Source organism: Lissotriton vulgaris, chromosome 3_1, assembly GCF_964263255.1.
Source record: "Lissotriton vulgaris chromosome 3_1, aLisVul1.2, whole genome shotgun sequence".
NCBI classification, from domain to species: Eukaryota; Metazoa; Chordata; class Amphibia; order Caudata; family Salamandridae; genus Lissotriton; species Lissotriton vulgaris.
This window is the reverse complement of record NC_141689.1, coordinates 1,876,306,777-1,876,334,745: the sequence shown is the minus strand read 5'-3', so window position 1 is coordinate 1,876,334,745 and position 27,969 is coordinate 1,876,306,777. Positions and strand designations below refer to the sequence as shown.

The 27,969-nt window shown below is 43.5% G+C and overlaps 1 protein-coding gene across 1 annotated transcript in view; it reads right to left on the bottom strand.

The window, feature by feature from the left end:
- Nucleotides 1-27,969, bottom strand: part of GUCY1B1 (guanylate cyclase 1 soluble subunit beta 1) — a 481,270-nt gene that overhangs the window by 32,796 nt on the left and 420,505 nt on the right. The window contains exon 13 of the mRNA XM_086962339.1: nucleotides 10,143-10,269. Coding sequence (XP_086818465.1) covers nucleotides 10,143-10,269 — 127 coding nt within the window. The remainder of the gene's footprint in view (nucleotides 1-10,142; nucleotides 10,270-27,969) is intronic.

Sequence of the window (27,969 nt, the reverse complement as noted above, 5' to 3'; positions counted from 1 at the left end):
ATCTCGAAAGGCTTGTGTGTGCTGGCCTCCTGTGCTGAGAAAGTTTATGTGTTCTTTATCACTAAGAGTTCTGGGTGCTTTACTTTCCTAGAGCTCTGTGTGCATTTTATTTCCACTTAAAATGTCCTGTGCTTACTGGAAGTTTTTGGGGTTGGAGAAATTAATTTGGCTGGTGGTAGCGCAAAGCCATTCCGAGCTGCATCTGACAACAGCCAAGGCCCACATTTTACGGCTGTCCGTTTTTGTGAACAGACAGTAATGAAGGGTTAATTAATGCAACACCCAGCTTTCACTGATCTGTGAAGGTGACCAAAATAATGGTGTTCTAATATATTTGTCCTAAGCTACAAGGTGATCTATGTGTAACAGTGCCCTGGATATGATGTTAGGTTTGCATAATTGACAAAGCTCATTTATCTATAAAGTGGTGTGTATATAACATATGCAACTTATGTGGAATTACCTTATTGTACTAAATGTGGTGTGACAATGCCTAGCTGACAAAAGTGATTTATGACCTATGATGTCATGACAATTGCCTAGCTGGCAAAGTAATAGTGAATGATGTAATTGTAATCTAATGGGGTTTACCTATAATGCAAAGGATATTTTTAAATGACCTTGTGTAGAGTCTCTTTTGTGCTGTGCCTCGTGTGTGACCAGTGGGTGCATGTGTGTTGCGTAAACGCTTTAGACATTTCCCCTGGGATAAGCTTGACTGCTCTGCAAGCTGCCAAGGGGTTGTGCAGGGGTTATCATATGTGTGTAACTGCCTTGCCTTGACTAGAGTGGTGGGTTCTGCCTGGCATACCCTAGCCAACCAGAAAGCCCATTTCTAACACCACCTTTGAAGAAGAGGAGTCATATTATGTGATCCAAAGGACTGTGACATGCATAAGATAATTGGGTGCCCTGGGTTAATAGGGGAACTACACCAGAAAGGTTCAGAATAACTAGAGATTCCTGTACCTCTAATTTGTAGTAATGGAGGCTGCTCAAGCTCCTCTGGGCAATGGAAAGGTTGAAAAAGTATTCGGTTGTGACTATTTGTAGAATTTTTCCTGTTACTTTGCTTGTTCCCAGGTATCCTAATGTCACATGTCTTTCATCGCCTGAAAGAAGGCTATACATTCCACTTGTGTCTTGAGGAGTTGTTGGAAAGGGAACAGGATAAGCAAATAACAAGGGTGTGAGCAAAGTTTCAAGTGGCCATTTGTTGAAAGGGATCCCATCCAATGTTTACCAACTGAATCTCAGAAGTTAATTCATGGTCTTGAGCCTTTGAGAATCATTGTAATGTTAATTAGTTATAGCAATATTGAGGAACAACTATGTGCTATGAGCCAATCTGACAAGTCAACTTGTTATAAAATTTCTGAGCCAGATGAGTGAAGACTTCCCACTCTGGGGATTTTATATTTACATTTCGAATGTTTTTCTTAAAGTGCTAGAAAGGCTGGATACAGGTGTCCAGCTTTAGTGGCTCTGGGCCCAATTAAGCCCTCTGTGTGTTCTCCGTCAATGAGTTGCCCACTATGCATATTTGGTGAATTTGTTCTGCTTTCATAGTTTAAATTTGAATGGAAAGTCAAATCTTAACTTTGGAAGCCATTGTACCACTTCATCTTTATCATTCTTTGCTCAGACAAAATTGCAGCTTATCCAACATTTAAAAATAGTTTTGCCATCTTACTTTCTATTCATTAGTCAAAATCTGATTATTCCTTCTGCAGCATCTGCAGAAACATTTCTCTGCAGCTACCGTAGCAGATATAAGTAGCTTAGAGTATCTTTATGAGATGTTCACCTTAGTAGTCATTACTAAGGCTGTGCAGACGTGTAGCAGGGCTGTGTACAACAGGCCACCTTACTACTAAATTAAAAACAAGTCTTGCTTCTAAACAGCTTAGGTAAGGAAAGATTATATGGAGGAGTTCCTCTATCCATATATGCACAGACAAGGAATTCTCCATTGCTTTTGTTCAATGATTATGTTCAAACATCTTGTAAGCCACTTTGCAGAACAGCATTCTCTTGTTGTTCTCATTTCTATACTCATCAACATTCAATCCTATCATTATAAGAAACATTTAATTACTTTTTGTCATTTAAACTCAGTAGATGCAACGTGTTCAGTTTCATTCTCCATGTTTTTCTTTATTGTTTCTTTGGGCCATTGTCTCTAAGGTCCTGAAGATTGCATTACATGTCTCATACTCAATAGACCAAAATGTCGACAGATTTCACAGATTACCACTAAAGATTGTCAAGTGCCTTTAATACCCTTAAAAAAGAAAAGGGGCTATAGAGACATTTGCTCTTAGCAATTGTGGATACATAGGTTGTTGTAATTACACCTAAAACAGACCTTCACCTTGTTAAAGTGGTATCCATCCTGTGTATGCGCTATATAACGTGACCCTGTCTAGTCAAGTCAAAGAATTTATATAGCGCACTACATACCCAGAGGGTCTCAAGGCGCTTAGGGAGGGGAGGAGGATTACTTGTCAAATATCCACGTTTTAAGTTGCTTTCTGAATGCTAGGTGGTTCTGGGTAAGGCGAAGGTAAGTGGGGAGTGAGTTCCATGTTTTAGCAGCCAGGTATGAGAAGGATCTGCCTCCCATGGTGGTCTTGTTGATGCGAGGTACAGTGGCGAGGGCTTGGCTGGAAGAACGTAGTTGGCGGGAGGGGGTGTAGAAGGACAGTCGTGAGTTGAGGCATTCTGGTCCGATGTCGTAGAGTGATTTGTGTGCGTGGGTTAGCAGTCGGAAAGTGATCCTCTTATTGACGGGTAGCCAGTGGAGGTTTTTCAGGTGACCAGAGATGTGTTCGTTGCGCGGGATGTCTAATATGATCCTGGCTGAGGCGTTTTGGATTCGTTGGAGTTTCTTCTGGAGTTTAGCGGTAGTGCCTGCGTAGAGGGTGTTTCCGTAGTCCAGTCGGCTCGTGACCAGAGCATGGGTGACTGTTTTTCTGGTTTCGGTGGGGATCCAGCGAAATGTTTTTTTGAGCATGCGAAGAATGTTGAAGCAGGATGAGGATACGGCGCTGACTTGTCTGTTCATTGAGAGTGAAGAATCCAGGATAATGCCTAGGTTCCGTGCGTGGTCTGTCGGGATGGGTGCTTTTCCAAGGGCTTCCGGCCACCAAGAGTCGTCCCATGCAGAGGGGGAAGTACCTAAGATGAGGACTTCTGTTTTATCTGAGTTCAGTTTCAGACGGCTGTGTTTCATCCATTCGGATGCTATGTTATGTACAGTTTAGTAATGAGAGATACTTTAACTTTATTTTCCTTAAATGCCATTATATATTTTTTCTTTAAGTGGGATTTTGTTTTTCCTATGTTGCCTTAACTTTTGCTTCACAGAGATCACATAATTATTACCTTTCTCAACAAAACTTGTATTTATCTTAAAAGAATTCCTATAGGAGCATTTATTTTGTTGTACTTGATTCTTACCCAGTCTTCTAGGAGACTATTGGGTTGCTCTATTTGTGTTTGAATATGTGCCTGAAAGCATTTTGGGCCACATGCATCAAAGTTAGGATTTGCGATTCCAAAATTGCAATTTTTAAGAAATCGAAATTTAGGACCCGCAATTCCTTATGTATGTAGGAATCGCGCAAAAATGTGCAATTCCTACACATTCCTTATTTGCGACTCGCAAATTGGGAATTGCAAATAAGGAATTGCTTCCCATTCATTCCTACTGGCCTAGAAGGCAATGGGAATTGCATGCCCAATTTGAGAGTACCAAATAGATACTCCCAAATTGTGCATGCAATTTCAAGGGGGCAAGGGTGCCAGAAGGACACCCTGATGCACCTCTGAAATTACAATTTGAAACATGTTGCACACACATACCCCAAGTGCATGTATGTGGGCAACATCGAACTTTGAAAAATTGACTTTTGTCCATTTTTCAAAGTTCTCGCAAATTACCATCTACTTTGGGTTGAATGTAACGTGTGTTTCTTAAATGCGAAATCACATTTTTTTTGTTGCATTGCATTTAGGGAATCTTAATTTGCGATTTCGCTAAATGCAATCACAATTTAAGTATTCACAAATTTAACGATTACTTAAATAGTGATTTTTGCATTTGGAATGATGCATCCCAAATGCAAAAATTGTGGTCGCAAAGGGGCAGTTTCTGAGACTCTGCCCCTTTGCACCCGCAATTTCCAATGATGCATGTGCCCCTTGATTTTTAAGGGCTGCACTTTACCCCATCACTCTCCCGCAAAGGCTGAGTCTCTTTTTAACTAACCTTAAGCCTTCATGACCTTTTTCTGCAGTAGATATCTAGGACACATTTGTGACCTTTTGCCCAACCTGGGAAATTTATGGGACCCAGCATTTAGCATTTACCCATCAGAGATCTGAGAAAATAGCCAAATATGGCGTCTTCCAAAAATATCCTCTCTTCAAGAAAGTCCGTGTTTTTATCTAAAAATGGCATCGACAAGAGGTAGAAGTAATGAGTATCATTTTCAAACTTTCAGAAACAGGCAAAGAGAAAAAATTACAGTCACAACTGTTTTTAAAATGTTCTAAGTGATAGTGAGAATGTTCTATTTTTCAGTAAAGGGTCATTTGGGGAGATAGATTAAGGCTTTCTCACCGAATTTAACTTTTGAAGTAAGTGGGAAAAGAGAAACACAGAACATGGTTTCTATTGTTCCTTGTGCACTTATAGACAATCTACAGAAGAAACACACCATTATGACTCTAATGGTCACAGAAATATACAGTGTCTGAAGTCTAAAAAAAAAAAAGCTACAGTACCCAGGGCAGCAATATAGCAGTGGTTTATGATAAATTCTATTTGTGTACTGATCAGGCATCCTTTGATAATAAAGAAATCTCATGACTAAGCACTGGGAATGAAGAAAAGCTATGTTATTTTACAATGTACACAATAATCTGAGTTTAGTTGTAGGGGTCATTCTATAATTGTAGGTGAATCTGAGGAGGGTTCTCAAAACGTGTTTCACATAAGGAAGTCAGAAAGGTAGAGAAATTGAATGCATGGAAAAAGCCTACTATCCTGCATTCACAGTTCTTCTGATAAAAACTGTATCCCACATGGGAGGATGGGGCTATCGGGCAAGACAGAAAAAGAACAAAAACACGACCATGGAAAGGGCTTGAAAGTTCTTTCAAAATAAGCTGTCCTTTGGTATGCGGGCACTGAAATATTTGGGTTTTGGGCCACCTTTCTGTAAACTAGAGACTGTAGATGATCTAGATTGGTGTGGGTGGCATAGATGCAACCATTGTCCTTACCCAGAATGCCCTGCAAACTTCAGACTTTGTTTAAAAACAAATTGGAATTTTTGTATTGGCGTAATGCCCAGGAGATGAAAGACCGAAAATATGAACACAGAAGGGCTTACAAGTTACTTACTCACACAAGCAAACCTATGAACCCCTGACATGTGTGAAAACCAGGGCCCTTCAGGGGTCCATGATGTTGGCGGGCTTGCACGAATTTTTCATACTGTGAATTCCCTGCAAATCTTGAACTAGGCCTTTTTGAAACTCACATATAAGGCCTCAATGTCTTTTCAGTTTCCTTAGGAGATGGCTGCATTATTTGTGGCTATGTTTATTATTTGAAACTTGAAAGTATTTCTTCATGAGTATAAAATAAAAAAATTCTGTTACTTTGGGGCACAATTAACTATAAAATAAATAATAAACAAAGCAAAAGAAAATAGATACCAACAACTAAATTAGTATTTCTTCAAATAGGCTTTTATGCCACACCACTCAGTGCTTTGATTAAGTGTAAATGATGTACATTCTTGCTTTAAAATGAATGAAATGTGTTTTTCTATATGTTTTTTAAACAATAAGGTAATAATGCATAATGGGGACATAACTGCATTGATCCATACATCTGCCACCTGGCTCAAAAAAAACCTTCAGGGGAGCTGGGGTCTAATACTAAGGCCAAGATTTCTAACACCAAAGTTGATCCGCTTCAGAGACATAGCACTATTGCACAATCATTCTGCCGAGCACCACACACACCTATACACCATAGTGCAAAGGTGTCTGTGAGTCTAAAATTGATTTTGTACTGGAAGGATACTTTTTCAAAATACTATGCTTAGACTAACTTTAGAACTTTTCGCGCTTTGGATGTGTGCTGTAGAGTCTAGCACACATGCAACATGGGCAATGTTAGGAGAAATAAAAGAGTGTCTCCTTGTTACGCCTGCTTCAAAGTGACATTAATTTTCTGCAAAACCCTGTCTACCATTGTTAGTAGATAGGGTTTTGTGGCAAAAACTATGGGTGGGTTCACGGAAATGTCAATGTATACACCTGGAACGCCCCTTGATGAAGAGCAATGCAAAAAAAGCCATTTGTGCTGCTTTGCATTACTTTCAGCACACAAAAAGTTGCCCCCTCTCCAATTATTTTGAATTTAAGGACCAAATACACTCTTATTTAAATTCGGTCCGGTATATTTATTTATACCTTTTAGTCATTCTTTTGTACAGAAAAAGTTTTAAATGGCAGAAAGAGAATCCACAAAACAAACAATTATTGACAAGCTTATTAAATGAACATTTGACCAGAAAGCATATTCACGAAAATCTCAAACAATAAATATAAACATTACATCCAACATTCAAATATAAATTGCAGTTCAGAATTTTACAATGTGTGAGATCAATTCAAAGATCAAAAATTCTTTACATAAACAAGAATGCAATTACTACATTCAAAGAGCAAATAAAGACATGTATCACTATTGTCCTGAAACACTTTAGTTGTTACAATTCGCTCTTGCTGGGGTAGCCGACGCGTTTCAAGTTCGGACCATGAGTGTCCAAACTATCTTCAGGGCTTTGTATTATTCTGTTAGGATGCAGAAAAACGTAGTTTTAATACAACCAATTCACCTCTATTTGTTGAAAAGCAACCGTTTGGATAAAAACAAATGTACCTGTGTGATACTATGTAGTTTGGCTTCTATCACTGGGCACAACTCTTTTCTTCAACTGTCAAGCTGGGCACTTTGTTCCACAAGCGACAGTCTGTGAGATAAACAATATATTGCCTGTTTTTACTCAATGCAATACCAGGGGTTTACGGGCCACCAAGTACTGTTTTTTTAGAATGGTTTTCCATACCTTAAACTGCGCTATCTTGCGTTGCACCGGGGGGCGGGAGAATGTCTTGATCTTTGTTCTTGTGATCCTAATTAAATGACATATAGCTTGCTATTAGACAACCCTTGTATGTCAACTGAAGTGAGTGGTCACATGTTATTCCCAAACCCATCTCGTACCTTCAAATCATGTATTGGTACCAGTCAGAGGCCTTTGTTCATGCTTTTTTTCTCTTCTTATTCTTTGTGTCTTCCCATGTCTACCTGTTTGTATAACGCACTTGTGAGTACACAATACTTTTAAAGATTCACATGTTTACGTAAAAACGGCTGCCTCGCTACAGAAACAGGTTTGCATACCTGTGCCTTCGGTAGAAAAGGCCGTCGCCTCTCGCCTCCCGTCTACCGCCATGTCCGAGGCTGTAAGATAAATCGGCCTCGCCTTCTATTTAGTGCTTGGCGGGTACTGTTTAGGATATCAAATCTCCCGTTCTGTTAGAAAGAATAACGAAGCACATTAATGGAGGCTTCGCGTTCGGCGGGGTGAAAAGAAAGGGGGGAGTTTCTGCGCTGCCGCGTAGATTTCATTACCTGCATGCGCAGTCCACTCGTTTTGTGTTGTACTCCTCGGTTGCTCCTAACTGGACGCCAGAAACCTCCATTTTCGACGGGCAACAACGGCCTTGATTTCTTTTTCGAGGAAATTGGGGAAACCAGCACCATCCGAACTTCTGACCATATATTACGCCAAGTGCCACAGTCTGGCTACCTATGGAGCTGGCGTATGGGGATATGGGTGCATAGATCAACTACAAGTAACGGAGAATGGCTTCATTAAATATGTTCTAGCCCTCCCTCAAAGCTCCCCGATACTTGCTTCGCATTGTGAGCTCGGTATGGAACATATTGTAGACTCTATTCGCTCCCAACCAATTTTACTGTGGCACCGAATATGGACCAACCCTGAATGCCATCTAACTCGTTCCCTTATCACAGACTGCCTAGCCCTGACAAACTGGCATAAAATTCCTTGGTTGACCTACATTTGGAACTTTTTCAAAGACCTGGGCCGCAACTCCTACTTCGAAGATCCCCCTACGATCAAGGACATTTCCAGGAAACAACTAAAATCAATGTGCTTGGGTCACCTGAGAGAGCTACGAAACCAAGCTGAGATCATAAAACCCTCCAACGAAAAAATTTGTGCTCAACAATCCTGCAAAGGCATACAACCATATTTGACATACTTTTTATCAAACTACGAGAAATTTTTACTAACAAGACTTCGCTTTGACATTTTCTTCCGTTTAGTTTCATTTCCGGAAACTCAAATCTGGTCCCGCAACTTGATGAACTGCCCATGCGATGGAATCTCTCCACAGTCAACGATTCACGTTATTTTATTTTGTAGATATTACAGTCTTCCACGTAAAACATGGATTATTCCACTTCTTCGATCCAGTGCTCACAGACTATGCTATTCTGCGTTTCTCTTTTTGCAGTCTCTGAACACACCCCATGAAGCTAAACTTATAGTGACTTTTCTTAAAGCAGTCATCAAATTACGTCAAAATGTTCTAAATTAACCAGAAATATTCAAAATTGTAAATTTACCTTTAGTACGTTTCTTTTTATCTTGACTCATTTTAAACCCATTCATGTGTTGAAAAGTTTTTTTTCTATGTACTTTTTATGATTATACAATTGATAATCGAATAAAAGTTTATGAAACTGAAACTGAAACTAACTCGACTACGAGCCCGTAAACCCCTGGTATTGCATTGAGTAAAAAAAGGCAATATATTGTTTATCTCACAGACTGTCGCTTGTGGAACAAAGTGCCCAGCTTGACAGTTGAAGAAAAGAGTTGTGCCCAGTGATAGAAGCCAAACTACATAGTATCACACAGGTACATTTGTTTTTATCCAAACGGTTGCTTTTCAACAAATAGAGGTGAATTGGTTGTATTAAAACTACGTTTTTCTGCATCCTAACAGAATAATACAAAGCCCTGAAGATAGTTTGGACACTCATGGTCCGAACTTGAAACGCGTCTGCTACCCCAGCAAGAGCGAATTGTAACAACTAAAGTGTTTCAGGACAATAGTGATACATGTCTTTATTTGCTCTTTGAATGTAGTAATTGCATTCTTGTTTATGTAAAGAATTTTTGATCTTTGAATTGATCTCACACATTGTAAAATTCTGAACTGCAATTTATATTTGAATGTTGGATGTAATGTTTATATTTATTGTTTGAGATTTTCGTGAATATGCTTTCTGGTCAAATGTTCATTTAATAAGCTTGTCAATAATTGTTTGTTTTGTGGATTCTCTTTCTGCCATTTAAAACTTTTTCTGTACGAAAGAATATGACTAAAAGGTATAAATAAATATACCGGACCAAATTTAAATAAGAGTGTATTTGGTCCTTAAATTCAAAATAATTGGAGAGGGGGCAACTTTTTGTGTGCTACAATTATATAGGGCCCAGCCCTCCTTCAGCCCCACCAAGGGTCTACCTCCTTTTTGTGTTGCATTACTTTCAGGCAACTTTCCAGAGCAAAACAAGGTTTGAACTTGAAAGCAAATTCATAGAATATCATTTGTACAGGTTTGTGTCACAAGTGAAAAAGGGTTGTAAATCATGCCCTAAGGGGAAGCTTGCCAGAAGAACTGTTACCTGCAGATATGTTACAAAGACTCATTAAAGAGGAAATGAACCTTGAAAGTGTAATGATGAACATTAAAAAATCTGAAATTTCTATGTGTAGTTTTCCATGTTAAAAAAGTATTTCTGTAATGGTATAAAGACTGAACCCGCACCATCAATGATTTTAATTGGCTCTCTGTGCAGCAGACATATTAATAAAGCAATGTTTAACTGAGCAGTTCCTTTCTACACAAGAAAATGTATCTTTGCTAAAGAAAGGGCCTCTCGTGATTTAGATAACACTTGCCATAGTTATGCATCGCTGTAATGTAATAATAACTGCTTGATTATTCATACCGCTGTTTCTGAACTCTTTCTGGACAGAAACCAAACTTGCATTGGATCAGTTTTCCCCTTCATGCTCACAGGTCCTCTGTGCACCAGATGAAACTGTGGGTCGGAATTTTCCGGTGTCATAAGGCATCTGGAATAACAAAAAAAAATGTTTGCATGATAAAAATCCCACACCTAATTGCATATCTGTGATGGAAATCACTTCTAGAAGAAAGCAGTTTAAAATAATGACAATATTGACTATCTAACAGGGATCACGTATAGAAGGAGCGACTCATTTACAAGATAATTCACATTGCTGCAGGAATGCAGCATTGCGTCGAAATCACTTGCTCCTGCGTCAAAAATACTTACTATTCCATGGATGCGCCATATTTAATACATGGGGCTCCATGGCGCAAGGATTCATGAATGCATCAGGAATTCTGACGTATCCGGCCCAAAAGTGGCACATTACTGTAGTTGGTCATAAAACTGACTCAACTACAGCAATGTGTATAAAATCAGAGGCGATGAGTCAGTTATTACTGACGCGAGTAGCCTACTGTATAGGACAAATGTAATAGAGTGTTAAAAGGTGAAAAACTCACCCTGCACTCTATTACATTGGTCCTGTATGTCACGCATATAACTAGGCACAGTGGGGCAGATTTACAATAACTGGTGCATCCTTGCATATCAGCAGGGATTTCCGCCAGTTATTGTGCGCCGCAGCTCCGCCACCCTAGATGCGCCGCATTTACAATGCGGTGCACCATGGGGCAAAAACAGCACAGATGCGTGACGCATCTGTGCCGTAAAAGCGGCGCATTGCTGAAGTTGCGTCGCAAGCGTGACGCAGCTCCAGCAATGCTCTGGGGGGGCCCTATCTCCACAATGCTGCGTCAATCCTTACGCCTGCTTCAAGCAGTTGCAGGGTTTTGACGCAGCATGGGCCCAAAAGTGACTGAATGAAATCTTGTAGATTTCACTCAGCCACTTTTGGGAGGCGTTCCTGCGCCGGAAGGCCCCCCCCTGCGATGAAATGCCTCCTTCTGGTGCAGGGCTTTACAACGTGACGCATCTGGGAGATGCGTCACGTTGTAAATAACCCGCACCATGGTGCATCTTTTACGCCACCACTGCGTCACAAAAGTGACGCAACGGCAGCATAAAAGAGGCGCAGGGGGCTTGTAAATCTGCCCCAGTGTACTTATAAGCACTCTTATGTCCATGTATGTGTGACGTAAGGCATTAACAGAGTAATGTGTAATTTACTGTGTTATCTAACTTATCTGTGCACTTACCTGTTAAGGGGATGTGACTTGATTGCAGATTATACTGTTTCACGTCACTTCAGCTGGTCAAATTGCTCTGAAACAGCTAATGCGTCATTACGATGCTTAGATTTTTGAGGTATAGAGATTTTGACGCATCCCAAGCACAGTGGTCCTCTTCCTGACAACACGTCATTTTGGCAAAAATGTCATAAATACCACTGCAACAATTTTACGGCTTCTGATGGAACACCTACCGAGTATATATTAAAACTAACGCAACACAGCTGTCCGATGGAGGAAAAAAACAACACAGGCCGATGAAAAGTGATGCATCCTCAAAGATACGTCACCTTGTAAATTTGGACTAGTGATGGCGTCGCCAAAATTTTGATGCATTGGTGGTGCAAGCTCCTTAAAATTAAACTCCTCAGTTGCTTCTTCCATTTATTTTAAACGTTATGTATCTTTAACTTTTGGATGTGTGTGTGTCTGTTTTAGTGCAGGTCGAGCCTCCCAGTACGTTATAGACTACTGCCCCAAAAACATGCCCATTTGGGGGATTCCCATTATGACGCAGTTCCTCTTTAGAGATCGCATCCTCTCTCCCAACTTCGACTCTTGCAGGGCCGTAACTTGCTGCCACAGCACACGAGCATCCATGAGTTATGAGAAGAACGTAGAATGTCAGGGAAGGTTAATGGACAACCAGAAAGAATGTTGGATAGAAAGCAAAACTAAATTAAACAAGGTAAAAAAGGATTAAACTATCACTTGAAGGGACAACAAGATTCTGAGCAGGTTCAGGGATGAGAGTGGAGGCAGCAAGAGGAATGGTGAAGGAAAGAGTGGGACTGCGAGTGACACAGAAGAGCAATCAGAAAAGCCTGAGAAATAATAAATGCAGTGGATTGAGATTGAAGTTTAGCCAGAACTGAGCCCGATTTTGAGATACCCATTGTGATATCGCTGGACGTAGAGTAGTATATCCACCTATAACAGTGATGACTTTTGGGATGCCCTTTTCTAACCAGCCACCATGAAGAGGTCACTTGAGGAGACAATTATATAGTGCTCTGCTAAATTTACCATGGTCTGTTTGTTGCCAACAGTGTTCATGCCGATAGCAACTACATTCTGAAACAGGCACTACAAATGCTATTGAGTTTGCTTGAGCGTGATTTTACAGTGTAAAGCGTTGTATAGCCTATGGCTTCATGAATGATCACCATTATGTCAGGAATGCAAATATGCCAGGAATGGACGCCAATTAATACATTATTGCAGCAATATACCAAAGAAGACTAGGTATATCTGGGTGGAAACTACAATGCCAAGGGTATTGACAGTATTTAAAGGATAACAGCCAGCACTGAGCAATGAAGTGGGCGTCATCATAACAAGTAATGGCAAAATATGGCTAGGATGGTCAAGACCATGCCATGTGTGACCACTACCATGCCAACCATGGCTGTAGTATTCCATTTAGGGGTCTCTAAATGCCAATGGAGGCCAGAGATATCAAGTATCAGGTAGCAGCCAAAGACAAAGACTGTAAGGCAAGAAAGACATCGCATCGGACAGCATGTTATCAAATTAGGGTGGACAAAATACCCTACAATAATCCCATTACTTAACCGCATCGCTGCTGCGGCGATTTTTGCGCTGTGCGGCGTTTTTCATTATCCCGCTTTACATGACGAGCTCAGCTCGTCATCAGCACACGCCACCCGTGGCTGATGACGAGCTGAGCTCGTCATCAGCATCGAAAGGGTTAAACATCGATTACTAAATATTCATGAAGCTAATTATATATATTTAAGTACAGATGTACTATGCTCAACACTGCAAATATTTATTATGAAGAGTCACAAGAACATATATCTAAATATAGTTAAGACTATACTTACTTTATATATTTATCTTCGCAATAATTTGGTTGACGATATTTGGGTGGGATATTTTATAAGGTGCCCTTTTTCTCACCAGTATTCTGACATGAATAACGCCAGATACCCTCATACTTTCCCCCTCACACAGACACATAAACACATACAGAAAAATACACACAAACTAAATAAATGAGCATACACACGCATGCACATGCCCACATACACACACTACTGCTGTGTATACACTAAAACTTCACAACGCCTGCAAGCAAACTCTTCCTTACTGTAATGTTGGGGCATATGATGATGTCAGGTCCTCGTGGTCAGGAGGCACCTTGTCAGCTGCGGCCTACCAATAACGACAGGGACGCAGAGTTGTGGTTTACTCTGAGTGGACTGTCACAGCTGGCCTTTTCATGAGACTCCCAGACCACGCCTAGCAATCCCCACTCTTTAGTAGTTCACCACACGCAACATTGGGGTCTTTTCTACTTTTCCAGGCAGCGAAGTGTACATATGGACAACCCTCAATAGGAGAGTAGTGTCTGATCCGACGCTCCAACTGCTTCACTGGAGCAACACTACATTCCTCCCCAAAAAGAACAAACTGGCAAAACTTTAAACATGATAAGTCTTAAAATGGTGCTAAGTCTGTAGACAGAAACAGGCTTAACAAATACTAAGCACAGCAATTCAGGAGGGCTGTTTTGTACACACCTGGCCACCCTACTCAGCTCATGGAATGGGACACCAGTAAGAATGGTAGTGTCCCTAGTCTTAACCATGCACCCGGTCATACTTATCTTCAGCATGACATGATCCTTCATTCTCCTTGAAGGTGCAGGGTTCCCTCTTAGGGCATATCTGGTCAGAGTGGCACGGTTCTTTTGCCGCTAAGGGAATCTTAGAGCATTACTTGGCTGCAGGCTCAGTTCCTGCGAGGCTGGACTTGGACTCGTGCCGCAGGACTCTGGTGGGAATGATACTAGGCTTCCAGATTCGGACGTCCAACAGTGAATCAGTGCCACCTCGGTCTTCGGGGTCTTGGTGTCATGGTGGTACTGTTTGAACTCAGACACATTTCGAGTGATTTCTTCCACCCCGGACGAGCGCTATTCTTCGTACCTGCCACTCGAATGATGGTCCACAGGTGTATCTCCAAGCGCAGTCTGAACTTTCTCCCCGGGAATTGGTCTTTGATGAAGACAGGGTCTCAACTGCAAAATTAGGGGTCTTCGCATGCTTGTGGTGATTCACTTTCTCATTGGTTCTCTGGCGTTTTTTGTGTGCTTGTGGTCATCAATGGAGGCAGGTGTCCACGCACTATGATGAGGATTTGTGTCTATGATCACCCTGTCCATGGAGAGGTGTCCAGAAGCTCGTCCTGTTGTTGGCGGAACGAGAAGATGGTGAGATCAGCAGCTTGTTGACTGGCTGAGGCAATTCAAATTACTTTATTTTGTGTTCACATAAATCTTTCTGCCTCACCTTTCACCTGAGGCCAGCGGGTGGGATTCATTTGTGGGATATGTTAAGTGACCTAAGAGACGCAGCTATCTCTTGACCTGGCAACAGAGATCCATTATCGATCTTTAGCACTTTTATGAGTCCATGGGTGGCAACGATCTTTTCTATTTTTGGTATCACTTCACTCGCGCTTAGTGATGACAGTATTTCTACTTCTGGGAATTGTGAGTAGTCATTGATTATGGCCAGGGTGTGTCTGCCATCCAGGAGGCTCCTAAAATCAAGGCTTGCACTCACCCACGGCTATTGAGGTCCACTTTTAGTGATTGCTGGAGCTGGTGGATTAGGGCCACCCGACGCTTGACACCGGGCTGTTTAGGTTTTCTGGTTACTGCAATTGGTGATACCCATGGGGTGGGCCCGGTTACTTTTCCGATGATGGCGGCAGCTTCTAGTTTATCTAGTTCTTGTTTTCACCAAGGGGCAATTTGTCGGTGTCGGAGTGCTATTGGTTGCACAGAAGTGTTGATGTTTAGTTTCCCCGCCTTTTCTCGCAAGCAAGCGATCCCATCAAACACAGTGTGGAACTTATCAAGGATGTGAATTATTGCTTCTTGATGTACACCAAATGTGAAATGGACAATTTCTAGCGCTTTTGCCGCTCTGTATACCTGTAGCATTCCATAGCCTTCGGCAGCAACGTATATCAGGATATTTACTGACTGATGTTCATATGCTATTGTGGTTAATTTTTCTTTTATATTTAGGGGTGTGCCTTGGCCCTAGGCAAATACTTTGATTGTTGTGTGACGTGGCTGTGGGGATGGATGCACCATGGCGTACATTTCGGTGGGCATGATGTTGATGGACGCTCCAGTGTCCATTACCTCTGTTGTGGGGTGGCTCCAGATGAGCACTTGACAGCGGGGAATCAGGCACTCACAAAGATGGAGTGGATGGTGTGTTCTTCGTTCTCGTCCTCATTGCTCCTCTCTTGTATGTCTGGTAGGCATTTATCGTGATACGCAGGGCGTGCCCTTTGCCGGAGCGGTACATTTTGATGAAGTGATTGAGTTTTCCGCATCCAGAACATTTCTTAGCCTGGGTGGGCATTCTGAGGGTCTGTGAACTGGACTTCCACAGTATCCCGATGCTCTAGGTGTCATTAGGTCTTTTCTGGGCTTACTGGTGCTGGGCGTTGAAGCGATAGTGTTGACTGACTTCAAATTCAGAGGTGTATTTAGGACAACTTCAATGTGAGAGGCACGTGATTTCAAGAGTTCTTTCGTGCAGCCCAATGTTAGGATGTCTGCTAGTTACCTCCCAGACGTCTCCAGGATGCATTCACAGAGCTTGGCTGATGCACAACCTTGAATGATTTGGCGCGTATTTCTTCACTCACATCAGCAAACCGGCATGTGCTAGCTAATTCTTTTAGTCGTGTGTGGAAAGTGTCAATAGAAAGTTTCTGCATGTTGCCTGGCTTGTCGAAACATGAACCGCTCTTAATCTTTGTTGGCCATCAGTTCAAAGTAAGCATTTAGGGCCGCTATGTGGGTGAGCGTAGTTTTTGGCACAGCTTTGGTGAGAGTCTTGCATGTCCTGTGTATTTCTTTACCACCAAGATGAATAAGCATGGCACTTTTTTTTTGCGTTTTCCACTTTGGCAGCTTCAAAGAAAAGCACTAGTCTTTCTACCTAGTCTTTCCAACTGGGTACTTGGTCTAAGAGTGCACCTTTAATGGTGAATTATTCAATGGGCGGTATGCCAGCCATAGTGCAGCAAGCATTGAGATTTCTCCCTCACTTTGTTGCTTTTTGTGAGGAGGGTATGTTGATGAACTAAGCAGAGAGTGAGTGTCCTGTTGCTGACTCTAGGAAGGAACACTCAGTGATGTGTTGGTAAAAGAGGGCTGACCACTGAATGAGTCCTCCTTTCTTTTGGAGAGAGAGTGCTATTGTGGGACACCTGAGGCAAAGAAGGTGTGGCCTGACAGAGCATCAGCAGTCCAGGATAGGTGAGAGTGTGTGTGCCGAACAATGTGGGACAGTGCAGGATGTTGTGAGGCTTGACAATGAGGCTGGAGTTTGTGGGGATATTCTTCCCTGCAACGGGCTGCTCCTGCAATGGTAGAGCGTCAGCTGCAGAGGGAGAACCTCTGCAGATGGCTTCTCCACATTGTGAGGCGTCGTCAGCAAGGTAAGTGGTGGGTGTGGTGTGAGGAGGCACAACCGGATACCAGAGACAATATCGGCTGGGTGGGATCCAGACACTGTGATTCCCCACCGAAAATATCTGGGAACTGGACATGTGCATCACCATTGCTGTGCACGCAGGGACAAACAGCCATTCGCAGTACAACAGGGTTTAGGACACAAACCACCCTCGTATATTCTACTTTTCCAGGCAGCAGTACATATGGACAACCCTCCATAACAGGATAATGTCTGATCGGCCACTGGAGTGAAACTACACTTGCTTGCCTGCATTGGGAGCTGGGTTGCAGTGGAGTGAAGAGCGGCAATTGTGCTGACCTGGGGCGCTGGGGTTCCCATGTCACTGGATCACGCTTATTGGTCAAGGAGGCCACAATGACAGGAGATGGAAAGTCAGGGAGGCTGGGCACAAATATAAAAACCCTGAAATGCAAAAACTCAGGATCACATCATATTTCTCATAGATGTACACCTTTTGCAGACTCCTAATGTACATTCACCTGACTACTGCTTTTTTATTTGGATAGTTAGGTTTCTTTTGCCATCCTATTCCTTGTCCCCAACCATGCTCCACCTGCTGTGGTCTCTTATTCTCTCTGGCCCCTGCTATGGCCGATCTTCAATTTCACTGGAGTAAAAGTCACTATTTCTACCACCCAGTTTTTACTACTATCATACTTTTCTGCCAATACCAATTCAGTTACACATCAGGATTGATGATGGGGTGGAGTATCTAGGAAATTGGCCTCCTAAAATAACCTGTTTTGACCCATTTCTCATCTTTTTTTAGCTCATTTGTGTTGCATTTGTGTTGCAGCTGTCTTTTTATCTACTGCTGAAAGGGGCAGTCTTCCTTCCATGTTACCGGAGGGTTGGTACATGCTGGTCACACAAAGGGGTTACAAGGCACTACTGCAGATCCACACCTGAAAGCTTCCCTGTCTCCGGTGACAAAGACTGGACACACACATACACAAAATAACACACAGGCATGCACACACATCCCTCAATCCATCCTCCACCTCAGAGAACACTAAGTCTTTCTTTAATAACCAGACCCACTGTGACTCCTGGATGACGTATTTCACATGGTGGTAAGCCCAGAGGTTCTGCCACAATAGCTGTACATATTTCTTCCCAGGTAAAAAGTATTTTGGACACCATGTCACCTTTGAAGTGAGAATATGAATTGTGAGAAAGTTGATTATTGGTTTAAGTGGATGGTAGTCCTTTTCAAGTAATAATGGCACTATTCCTTACCGGTTCCAGTCTCAATAATGTAAACCTGATCCTAACCCTTGGTAGCTGTAGCATGGAGCAGACATGCTTAACTTATTAGAAATGTGTAAAACCTTTTTTCAGAACCAGGACGCCAACACTTGACCCTGCTTGACCTATAATGTAGATCACTCTGTGGAAGCTGTTATCTCCTGCTTAGCCATGGCAGTGGATGCGCTAGCACTTTTACAAGAGCTGAAGAAATGACAGGGGAGACTCCCGGCCCCTTGGTTCTCTGACTCTTTGGCAGTAAAGCACTAATCTTTTAAAAAGCTTGAATGCAATTGCCGTGAGAGCTACTCACCTGACAGTAAACTAGCCCTTAGAGCTTACAATATCTCTCTTAAACCGTCTTAAAGAGCGTTCTTTGTAGACAAAATTAGTTTGGATGAGCACAGTGCTCTGGCAATTTTTCAGATCGTGAAAACATTTCTTTCTCCACAGCCCTGTAACAGGGTAATTGCTCCATCTCATTAGCTGTGCGATACATTTTTTTAAACCAACGTTGACATGCAGAGATCAATCCCCTCTCTCCGCCAGAATCCCTTTCCTGTTGTTGATTTGACCTTGGACAACCATAGCAACAGGTTCATCCAGTTTAGGCCTATTTCCCTCAAACAATCTAGAGAAGCAATCTTGAACTGTCCTCTGGATGTTTGCCCCCTTCAATGTTAGCGGCAGCGGTAGTCATCATCAACTCTCTGATTAATTCGATTTTTCAGTCAGTCATTTTCAGCCGGGGTTCTGCCTGCCTCGTGGAAATTGACCAAAGTGGTCCCACTGTTTAAAAAGCTGGCTCTAGACCCTAACATTCTCTGAAATTATAGGCCAATATCTCTTCTCCGAGCCTCCTCTAAAATGTTTAAAAAATTGGCTAATATGCAACTCTCTGAGTATCTCGAGCAAGGCAAGCTGCTACATCCCAGTCAATTGGGATTTCACACCCATAGTTTGGAATCAGCACTACTGCACATTTTGGACCATACTAAATCGCCATTGGATGTTGGAAAAAATGCGGTGCTAATCCTTCCTGACTTATCTGCCACCTTTGATACCATCTCACACTCTATCCTCCTGCACTAAGTGCAGGCAATAAGTGTGGAGAGTATTGTGTAGGACTAGTGTAAGTCCTCTTTGGTCTCTAGAGGCCAGTTGGTTTGTCTTGCTCCGTTTTGTTTTCGGAAGTGATTTTAGTCAGGCAATGGGTGCTACAGGGCTCTTCACTTAGCCTACCCTTTTAAACATCTTCATGTCCTCTTTGACCTCCGTGGTGGAGTCGCTTGGGTGCCAAATTATCTCCTATGCCGACGATACCCAGTTGCTTTTTGCCTTTGATGGTTCTCACACATCAATTGCTACATCTTTCACTGACTGCATGCGCAACATCTTTGACTAGATGTAGGGTAGCCGGGGGGCATGGCTTGGACGCCGAGGCAACATGGCCGTCCTACAGTTAGCTCCGCCTGGAAGCGGAGCCTTTTCTTCACAGCTTGCCTTTTTGATGCAGAGCTTCCGAAACTTGACAGCGGTTCCGTGTTCATGAAGTGGGGGTGAGTCTCTGTGCCGCTTCATTACTTCCTCAACATTGTTTTGAGCCCGGGAGTCGCGGCGGTGTTTTCTTCCTCATTTTCTTTGTTCGCCCTAAGTTGGCAGGGTATGCTAAGACATGAGTCCCTTGCTCACTTTGCCACTGGAGTCAAGCAAGCCCGGCTGAAGACAGCTGTAATGCCAGAAACCGGTCCTGGGAAGCTTGATTCCGGTCCAGGGAAGACATTGCTTGGGAGTTCGGGCTGGACTGTTCCCATGAGGCACAGGGTCAGACTGATTTGCATATGGCCATATCTGAACTGGGGTGTCGGAGTGAGCTAAAGAACGGTGATGGATTAAACCCAGATCAGTTGACTGGGGGTGAGTGTTTGTATTGTCAACGCTCCGTCCATCACCACCTTTGGTTTTTCTTTGTTCGCCCTAAGTTGGGAGGGTATGCTCAGACGTGAGTCCCGTGCTCACTTTGCCACTGGAGTCAAGCAAGCCCGGCTGAAGACGGCTGTAATGCCAGAAACCAGTCCTGGGAAGCTTGATTCCGGTCCACTGAAGACATGGCTTGGCAGTTCGGGCTGGACTGTTCCCATGAGGCACAGGATCAGACTGATTTGCATATGGCCATGTCTGAACTGGGGTGGCGGAGTGAGCTAAAGAACTGTGATGGATTAAACCCAGATCAGTTGACTGGGGGTGAGTGTTTGTATTGTCAACGCTCCGTCCATCACCACCTTTGTTTTTTCTTTTTACATGACTGTTGGACCACAGGTGGCCCGTGCAAAGCAATGCTTCCCAAAAGATGCTCCCCTCCCTGCAGAGTTCAAGAACGTGCCACGCACATTGTGGGCTACAGGGGACACGAATGTGGGGTTGCTACAGATCCCACCGGTCTCCATTCAGATAAAGGACAATGACAAACTGCCACGCATTCCCCAGTACAAGATCTTGCAGGCAGGAGAAAAGGCTTTATTACACATAATTCAGGATTTGATTAAGTCTGGTGTGGTTGAAGAGACAGAGGCAAATGTGTGTAATAGCCCTATTCTTCCTATTCTTAAAAAGACACCCTTGGATTTTTCTGAAGCTCACCCTGATGTTTACCGCTTTGTGATTGAACTTAGAGAGGTAAATACGATAGTGGTTCCCCAGTACCCTGTAGTCCCAGACATTATCACGATCCTGACAATGATTCCCCCATCAGCAAAATTATTTTCCGTCATTGACTTAAAGAATGCTTTCTTCAGCATACCAATCCATACAGATAGCAGATATCTGTTTGGATTTGCAACAGCAGGTCGGAGCTTTAGATTCTGCCATGCTCCACATGGCTATACAGAAAGTCCTAGTATCTTTAGCCAAGCCTTGAAAGCCCAATTGGATTCTCTAGAGCGTCCCTCTGGTAATGTGCTGTTGCAGTACGTTGACGTCCTCCTTGTGGCTTCGGACAATGAGGATGGTTGCAAGGAAGCCACAGTTGTTATTGTTGCGTTTGGCACATCATGGACACAAGGTGTCACTTTCGAAATTTCAATATTGTCGACAGGAGGTCACCTACTTAGGTCACCTACTGTTGAAGGAGGGTCACAGACTAACACCTGAAGGCATAGTTGCTATTACTAATATGCTTGTTCCTAAGACCCAGCGCGAGGTACACGCGTTCTTTGGGATAACATTATATTGTCAGCACTGGATTCCTAACTATTCTGTATTTAAAAAAAACCCTACTTTACCTGACCACCAAAGATGTGCATAAACCCCTGCATGGCAGCAAGCTTTTGAGAAATTAAAGGTTTTGCTTTGCTCTGCTCCTGTGATTGGTACTCCTGATTACCTGAAGCCTTTTGTGCTCTACATACATGAGGCGGACAGTTGTGCCCTTTCTGTTCTAACACAGGGTTTTGGTGGTAAGCAGAGACCCTGCGCCTATTTCTCCGCCATGCTCGATAATGTTGCCGCAGCTCTCCCGAGCTATCTGAGAGCTGCTGCGGTGGTGGCGCTTTCTATCAGACAATCGGCAGGTCTCGTCCTTGATACTAATCTCACAGTAATGGTACTCCATGCTGTGGATATGATTTTGAATAAGACAAAGAAACAGCACCTTACTAGTGCACGTCTGACTGGATATGAGCTGACCTTGTTTGCTCCGCACATTACCATCAAAAGATGAGGCACTCTGAACCCAGCCACGTTACTACCCATTCCTTCGGAAGAAAAGGACAATGATGTCCATGGTTATTTATTTCTGACTGAGGAAGAAATAAAAGGAAGGGTAGACCTGACTAATGTACCCTTATCTGACCCCAAGGGCTCTTGTTTCAAATTGCCAGATGGAACCACCACTGCCTATGCAATCACAATGTTACACACTGTTGTAGAGACATACCGTATCCCACACCAATCGGCCCAAGCTGCAGAGTTGGTTGTGCTCCTCAGGGCTTGTGAGTTGAGTGAGGGACTGGCTATTAATATCTATACCAACAGCCAGTACCTCTTTGTGGTGACCCATAATTTTGGGCGCCTCTGGGTGGAGAGAGGGTTCCTAACTTTGCACGGACTGCGAATACAGAATGGCCCATTGATACATAGATTGCTGTCCGCATTGACACTTCCTGATAAGTTAGCAATAGTAAAATATAGCGCTCATAAAGCCGCCACAGATGATGTTGGAAGGAGAAATGCATTCGCAGACCAGACTGCTAAGGAGACATCTCAATCAAAGATGAGAAATATGTTTTTCAGGAGGTCCGGCTAGGTGGGTCCCAGACAATGGAATGTTCAAGGACACATTGGAAAATGTAAGGGAAATTCAGGACGAGGTGACTCTAGATGAATTGGCAGTGTGGGAGGAGAGAACAGGTCGTTTGGACGAGGATGGGTGTTGGACTGACTTGTCTAGGAAACAGCGATGGTTTCTGCCCAATTCATGTGTGCTCCCTGTTTTAACCATGGCCCATGGCCCAGGGTATGTCAGTGCCAAAGGAATATGCAAGCTACTAGACCAAGTATGGCAGAATGATAATATCACTAAGGTAGCCACACACCTAGTGAAGCATTGCATCATTTGGTTGAAGGATAACCCTGGAAACCTGGGAATGGTACTCCTACACCTGCTGGTAACTTTGCAACGCCTTCCTTCCCTTTTGAGGTACTCCAGATGGATTTCACCGAAATGGAACAAGTTAATAATTTGAAGTATTTGCTAGTAGTAAATTGTGCACAGATACACGCCACATTGCAGCCAGTACCAGAGGTCCTGGTCACCGAATACAGCTTGTAGACATTGCGTTAATTAAAAACTTTCAACAGAAAAACTGTCTGGAGCTGAGGTGGATGAGGCCTCTTCTCGTTCTGTTCGTCACTTGCACAGCAGTGAAGGTAGACGGCAGAAAACACTGAATCCATGCATCACTTGTTAAGCGAGTGCCTCTCCCGCATGACAGTTGGGTCAATGACAGCATGGGTGATCAGGAATGTGAGAGGGTGACACGCTTCGTTCCCTTCTCTGATGCCCGATTGAGGTGGGCACAGATGGAAGATGAGAGTGTTTAGCCCTGTTTAAGGCGATTCCTCCAGAGATAAGGGCTGCCTCGGATAACTCTGTTTCCAATACACCGACTTTGAGTCTCGATGTCCGCCTGACCCTTTTTGTTGATGAAACTATGCCTGGAGTAACAAAATATAATCTGAGGCCCCGAAAGAAGGACGGTGCACCAGCCGAACAGTCCAGGAGTTAGGGAAGGACTTGAGCTTAGGGCCCAGGTGCTGTGCTTAAGGTGCCTGTATTAGTCTAGAGTGAACTACACTGGTGCACTGCCCGGTATTCTGGACAGTTGAGGGTACTTGCCCAGGAGGGAAGGTGCCCTATCCTGAAAGAAGAGAATTTGTTTTCTGCAAGGCCTGCGATTACGCAGCTCCTCCATGGGAGTGCTTCATAGCACCATTGTTGCTGAATGATAGGAGCTTACCAGCTAGGCTTTAAACGGACGCTGGGTGATCTGTGCCCCCCTGTTACTCTTGTTGCAATAGTGGCTCCAGCTTGTGATTTTCTTTCCTTATGTCACATATAAGTTGCCTTTGAAGTTTTATAAATGTATCCCTTTGGTTGTCCTATCCATGATGAGGAGCAGCCCTTTGCGGCGCCGCGGCCCAATTCAGATGGGCCTGTTTGGTCCTCTTGGTCCACTAAGAGTAAAATAGTGTTTGTTGTAATAATTTTGTTTACCCTGCTATTCGTATTTGGGGTACTGTTCTTCCTAGTAAACAAATATCCTGTGCATGCTTGTGAAAAGCATTTGTGAACACATACAGTAACCCAGTGACAACACTACAGATGGACACCACACAAGTTGTAGCATAAAAATAAGTTTTTTTATATAGACATAACACAAGACCACAAACGACAAAAAATCAACAATACTGTGCTTAAAAATAGTAGAATTAGCTTAGTTCTCTTAAGATGTAAAATGCAACACTTTGAGTTCAATGTACCTTTGGATGCGTAACGCTATACAACGAAAGTGTTGCAGGGAAGGTGATGCGTTGGTTCCTTACACACAAAAATGGTGATGCATTGGTTTCTTACTGCGCTTCCATGGCGATGCGACCAGCAGCGCTGTGATGCAATTAAGACCCGATGCAATGAACAAAATGGCGTCTTCTCTTTGATGTGACACGATGCGTGCACGCCTGACGGCCGTGCAGCAACTCAACGATTCTTCCGAGCCACGAGACGCTTCCCAGTGATGCAGCGGCGTCTGATGCAACGTCGATCCTCTTCTCCGGCGAGGCCCTTCGACATTGATGCGACAGCTGCAGCACCGACACACTTTCCCAGCGATGCGGCGACAGTGGCTGCAGCGGCGACACACTTTTCCGATGATGCGGCGGCATCTGGTGCAACGTCGATCCTCTTCTCCGGTGATGTGAGGTGCTTACGCATTGTGAAGTGACAGGAGCAGTTCGGTGACACGCTTCTTCATGAGTCGCGCTTCCAGCTCCTTGCGACACGTGGTCCCTCAGAAAGCCCAACACAACTGCAGGCACTTCCAAAGAACTCTTGGGGAGCTGGTGGTGAAGTCTGTTGTCCCCGAGACTTCAGCAGGAGGCAAGCTCTATGGCAAGCCCTTAGAGATACTTCACAAGTTGAATGGCAGTCAGGCAACCACTGCAGGCCAATCCATCACACTTAGGGATAGTCTCTCCTCAGTCTCTCTGGTTCCTCTCCTCAGCAAAGGCTTCTTCTTGTTTCCCAAAAGTGATCTAAAGTTCTGGGGTCTGGGTCCCCTCTTTTATACTCATTTTCTCTTTGTTCTATGAAGTCATAGAGGCCTTTGCCTATTCCAAACCAGTTGTGGTCAGTCCTGGAGCACTTTGTTGACAAGACTCATTTTTTCCTCTCACAATGCATGCCAGGGACATCAGACGCACCAAAGGAGGTGGAGCCAGCAATGTGGAGGAAAGGCACAGCCCTATTCAGGTCCCAGGTGAAACTCCTCCCTCCCATCTGCATGCAGATCTCTCTATTCAGCCCTGTGCTGACTCACCCTGTCTCCTGGAATCCCTCAGCCCCTGTCACTCAAACTCCAGACAAGGAATACAGAACCTAGCAGAGGCAGGCTTGGATGGTTAGGCAAGAAAATACCTACTTTCTAAAAGTGGTAATTTCAAACACAGAATGTTAAAACCAACCTAAAAGATGCATTTTATCATTCTGAGTTCAGGCATACTAAACTCAAAATTTCTACCTAGTTCCTTGAGTCAGTTAGGATTATAAGATGTACTAATAAAACTGCCCATTCTGGCCTATGGGGAACAGGTAGCCGTGCAATAGTGAAAAACGAAAATGGCTGTAATTCACTATAAGAACATGCCACACAAATCAGAGCATGTCCTACCTTTTACCTACAATTCACCCTGCCCTTGGGCCTACCTTAGGGGTGACTAATATGTAGAAAAGGGAAGGTTTAGGGACTGGCAAGTGGATGCCAGACTGCACACAGACTTTGCAATGGCAGACCTGAGACACACATTACAGGCTGCTTCTGTGGGTGGCACAACCAGTGCTGCAAGCCCACCAGCAGCATTTGATTTACCAGCCCTGGGCACCCGCAGTGCAATGTACTAGGGTCTGACAGTAAATCAAATAGCCAATCATGGAGTCAGTAGTCCATACATCAATTTACAATAGGGAGAGCATATGCACTTTAGCAATGATCAGCAGTGGTAAAGTGCCCAGAGTCATAAAACCAACAAAAACAGGTCAGACAAACTACGGGAGGGAGGCAAAAAGTTCCAGGATGACCCTGCAAAACGGTCCAAGTCCAACAGGTACCTTAGCGTCTCACAAAGAAGAACACCAGAAATCCTATAAGGACAATGTTTTTATTCAGACGTTGCACCAAATGCATGCTGTTTATAATACAACAAAATGTTGGGTGTGTGGTTTATTACCTTCTGTTACGCATCAAAGTGAGAACTTGCTGCCTATGCCCTTATCCTATGTTAACAGTTGTGAGGGATGGTTCACCTTACTTAGTTAGATTTGCTCATTCTCTCACGTTGACTCCTTGGAATGAAGAGGCACCTGTTCCTGTTCTTTGACAATGAATATGTATTTACAACATAGGTCCCCACCTGGTGTTTCCCCTGGTGATGGGAGGTTTGATTGGGTGTTCTTGAATTATTGCCTCAGGGTGGCAGATTCAGGTAGAAAGACAGGTTCTTGCAGGTCAATTTATGAGAATATTACCAATCCTTCCAAGCACGCAATGTCACTGAAGAAAAGCCCATACCCCTGGCGGTGGTAGATGTACTGCCTCCATTTTGTGTTCAAGGGGTGGGAGACATAGAGGTGGGGGACAGTAGATGCAACACCACTACCATATTGAGGATGCCTAAAAGTCTACCCGTGATCCCGCCACCTGATGTTTATTTTGTTTGAGGTGCCCGTGGTTATGTGTGGCTCCCTGAGGGTTGGTCCGGGAGGTGCTACCTTTCTTACCTCCTTCCCCCAGTCTATATAGCCCCTCCCAACTACCACAAAACTCATTGCCTACAGCGTAGGGGTGTCCTAGCCCCTCGATTTAAGAGAGTAGTCAATACAGACGATATCCATCTGACAGATACCTCCTTACAGCAATTCACTAACATAATGAAGGGCATTCTGCCATTTTGGGGTCCCATGTTCAACAGCCGTAATATTCGGCGCCTGGCCAGAGTAGTTGAGGGAGTCATTAATACTACTGCAGGTATATTGACTGACATTACAGTCGAGCTTCAGGCTACGAGGCTCGTTGCTTTTCAAAATCAGATGGTTTTAGAAGTCATTTTGGCTGATAGGGGTGGGGCTTGTTGCATCATCGGCAGCAGCTGCTGCGTGTTCATTCCTGATAGTGCCCCTACTGTATACTCTGCAATACAGAAATTACACAGATTTGCTTCAGACATCCACCAAGAAAATGGTTCATGGTTCGTCACAGGGTGGCTCTGGCGACTATTGACATCATGGGGTTGGAAGATACTAATTGTCCTAATAGCTATTTCAGGTGTCATATTTACATGCTGCTCATGTATTAATTGCCTTCCAGTTGCACCTATTGTGTGAGTAAGCTCACCCTTACTCCTAGGTTCTCAGGACGTGATAACAAAGTCTCCACTATGATGATGCAGGAAATTCAGAATATTATGCTCATTGACAAGGGCATTTTCGAGTATTAGGTGGTTTTTCATAGTGTGTGTTGCTTTCTATTCCATTGTTGCATGATTGTCACAAGAGTACATATGCAGTTGCCCCCCCTTAGAATTGTAAAGACCCTACCTGATAGCCAAATAAAGCATTTAGCCACTTCTGCTAAAAGGTCTGTTAGGCTTGAAATTCCCATTCCTGCAACACACTTGTTTCATGCTATATTAGGTTAGCAGTGTGTGGATTAATTGATGCCATTTGTATTCACGTTATACAACCCACTGAGCTATCCCGTAATGAACAAGCTTCAGTTTGCAAGTGTGACTCCATTTTGCATTTCGTAATCCCTCAAGGGCTGCTTAGACTGTGCCTGAACTAGGCCCTATTACTCGTATTGCCTGCCTGTTAGAAATTGGATTTCTGGTTGGCTAAAGCTTGCGCCAAAGCCAGGCAGAAACCACCACTCTAGTCAGGGCAAGTGAGTTACACGCCAA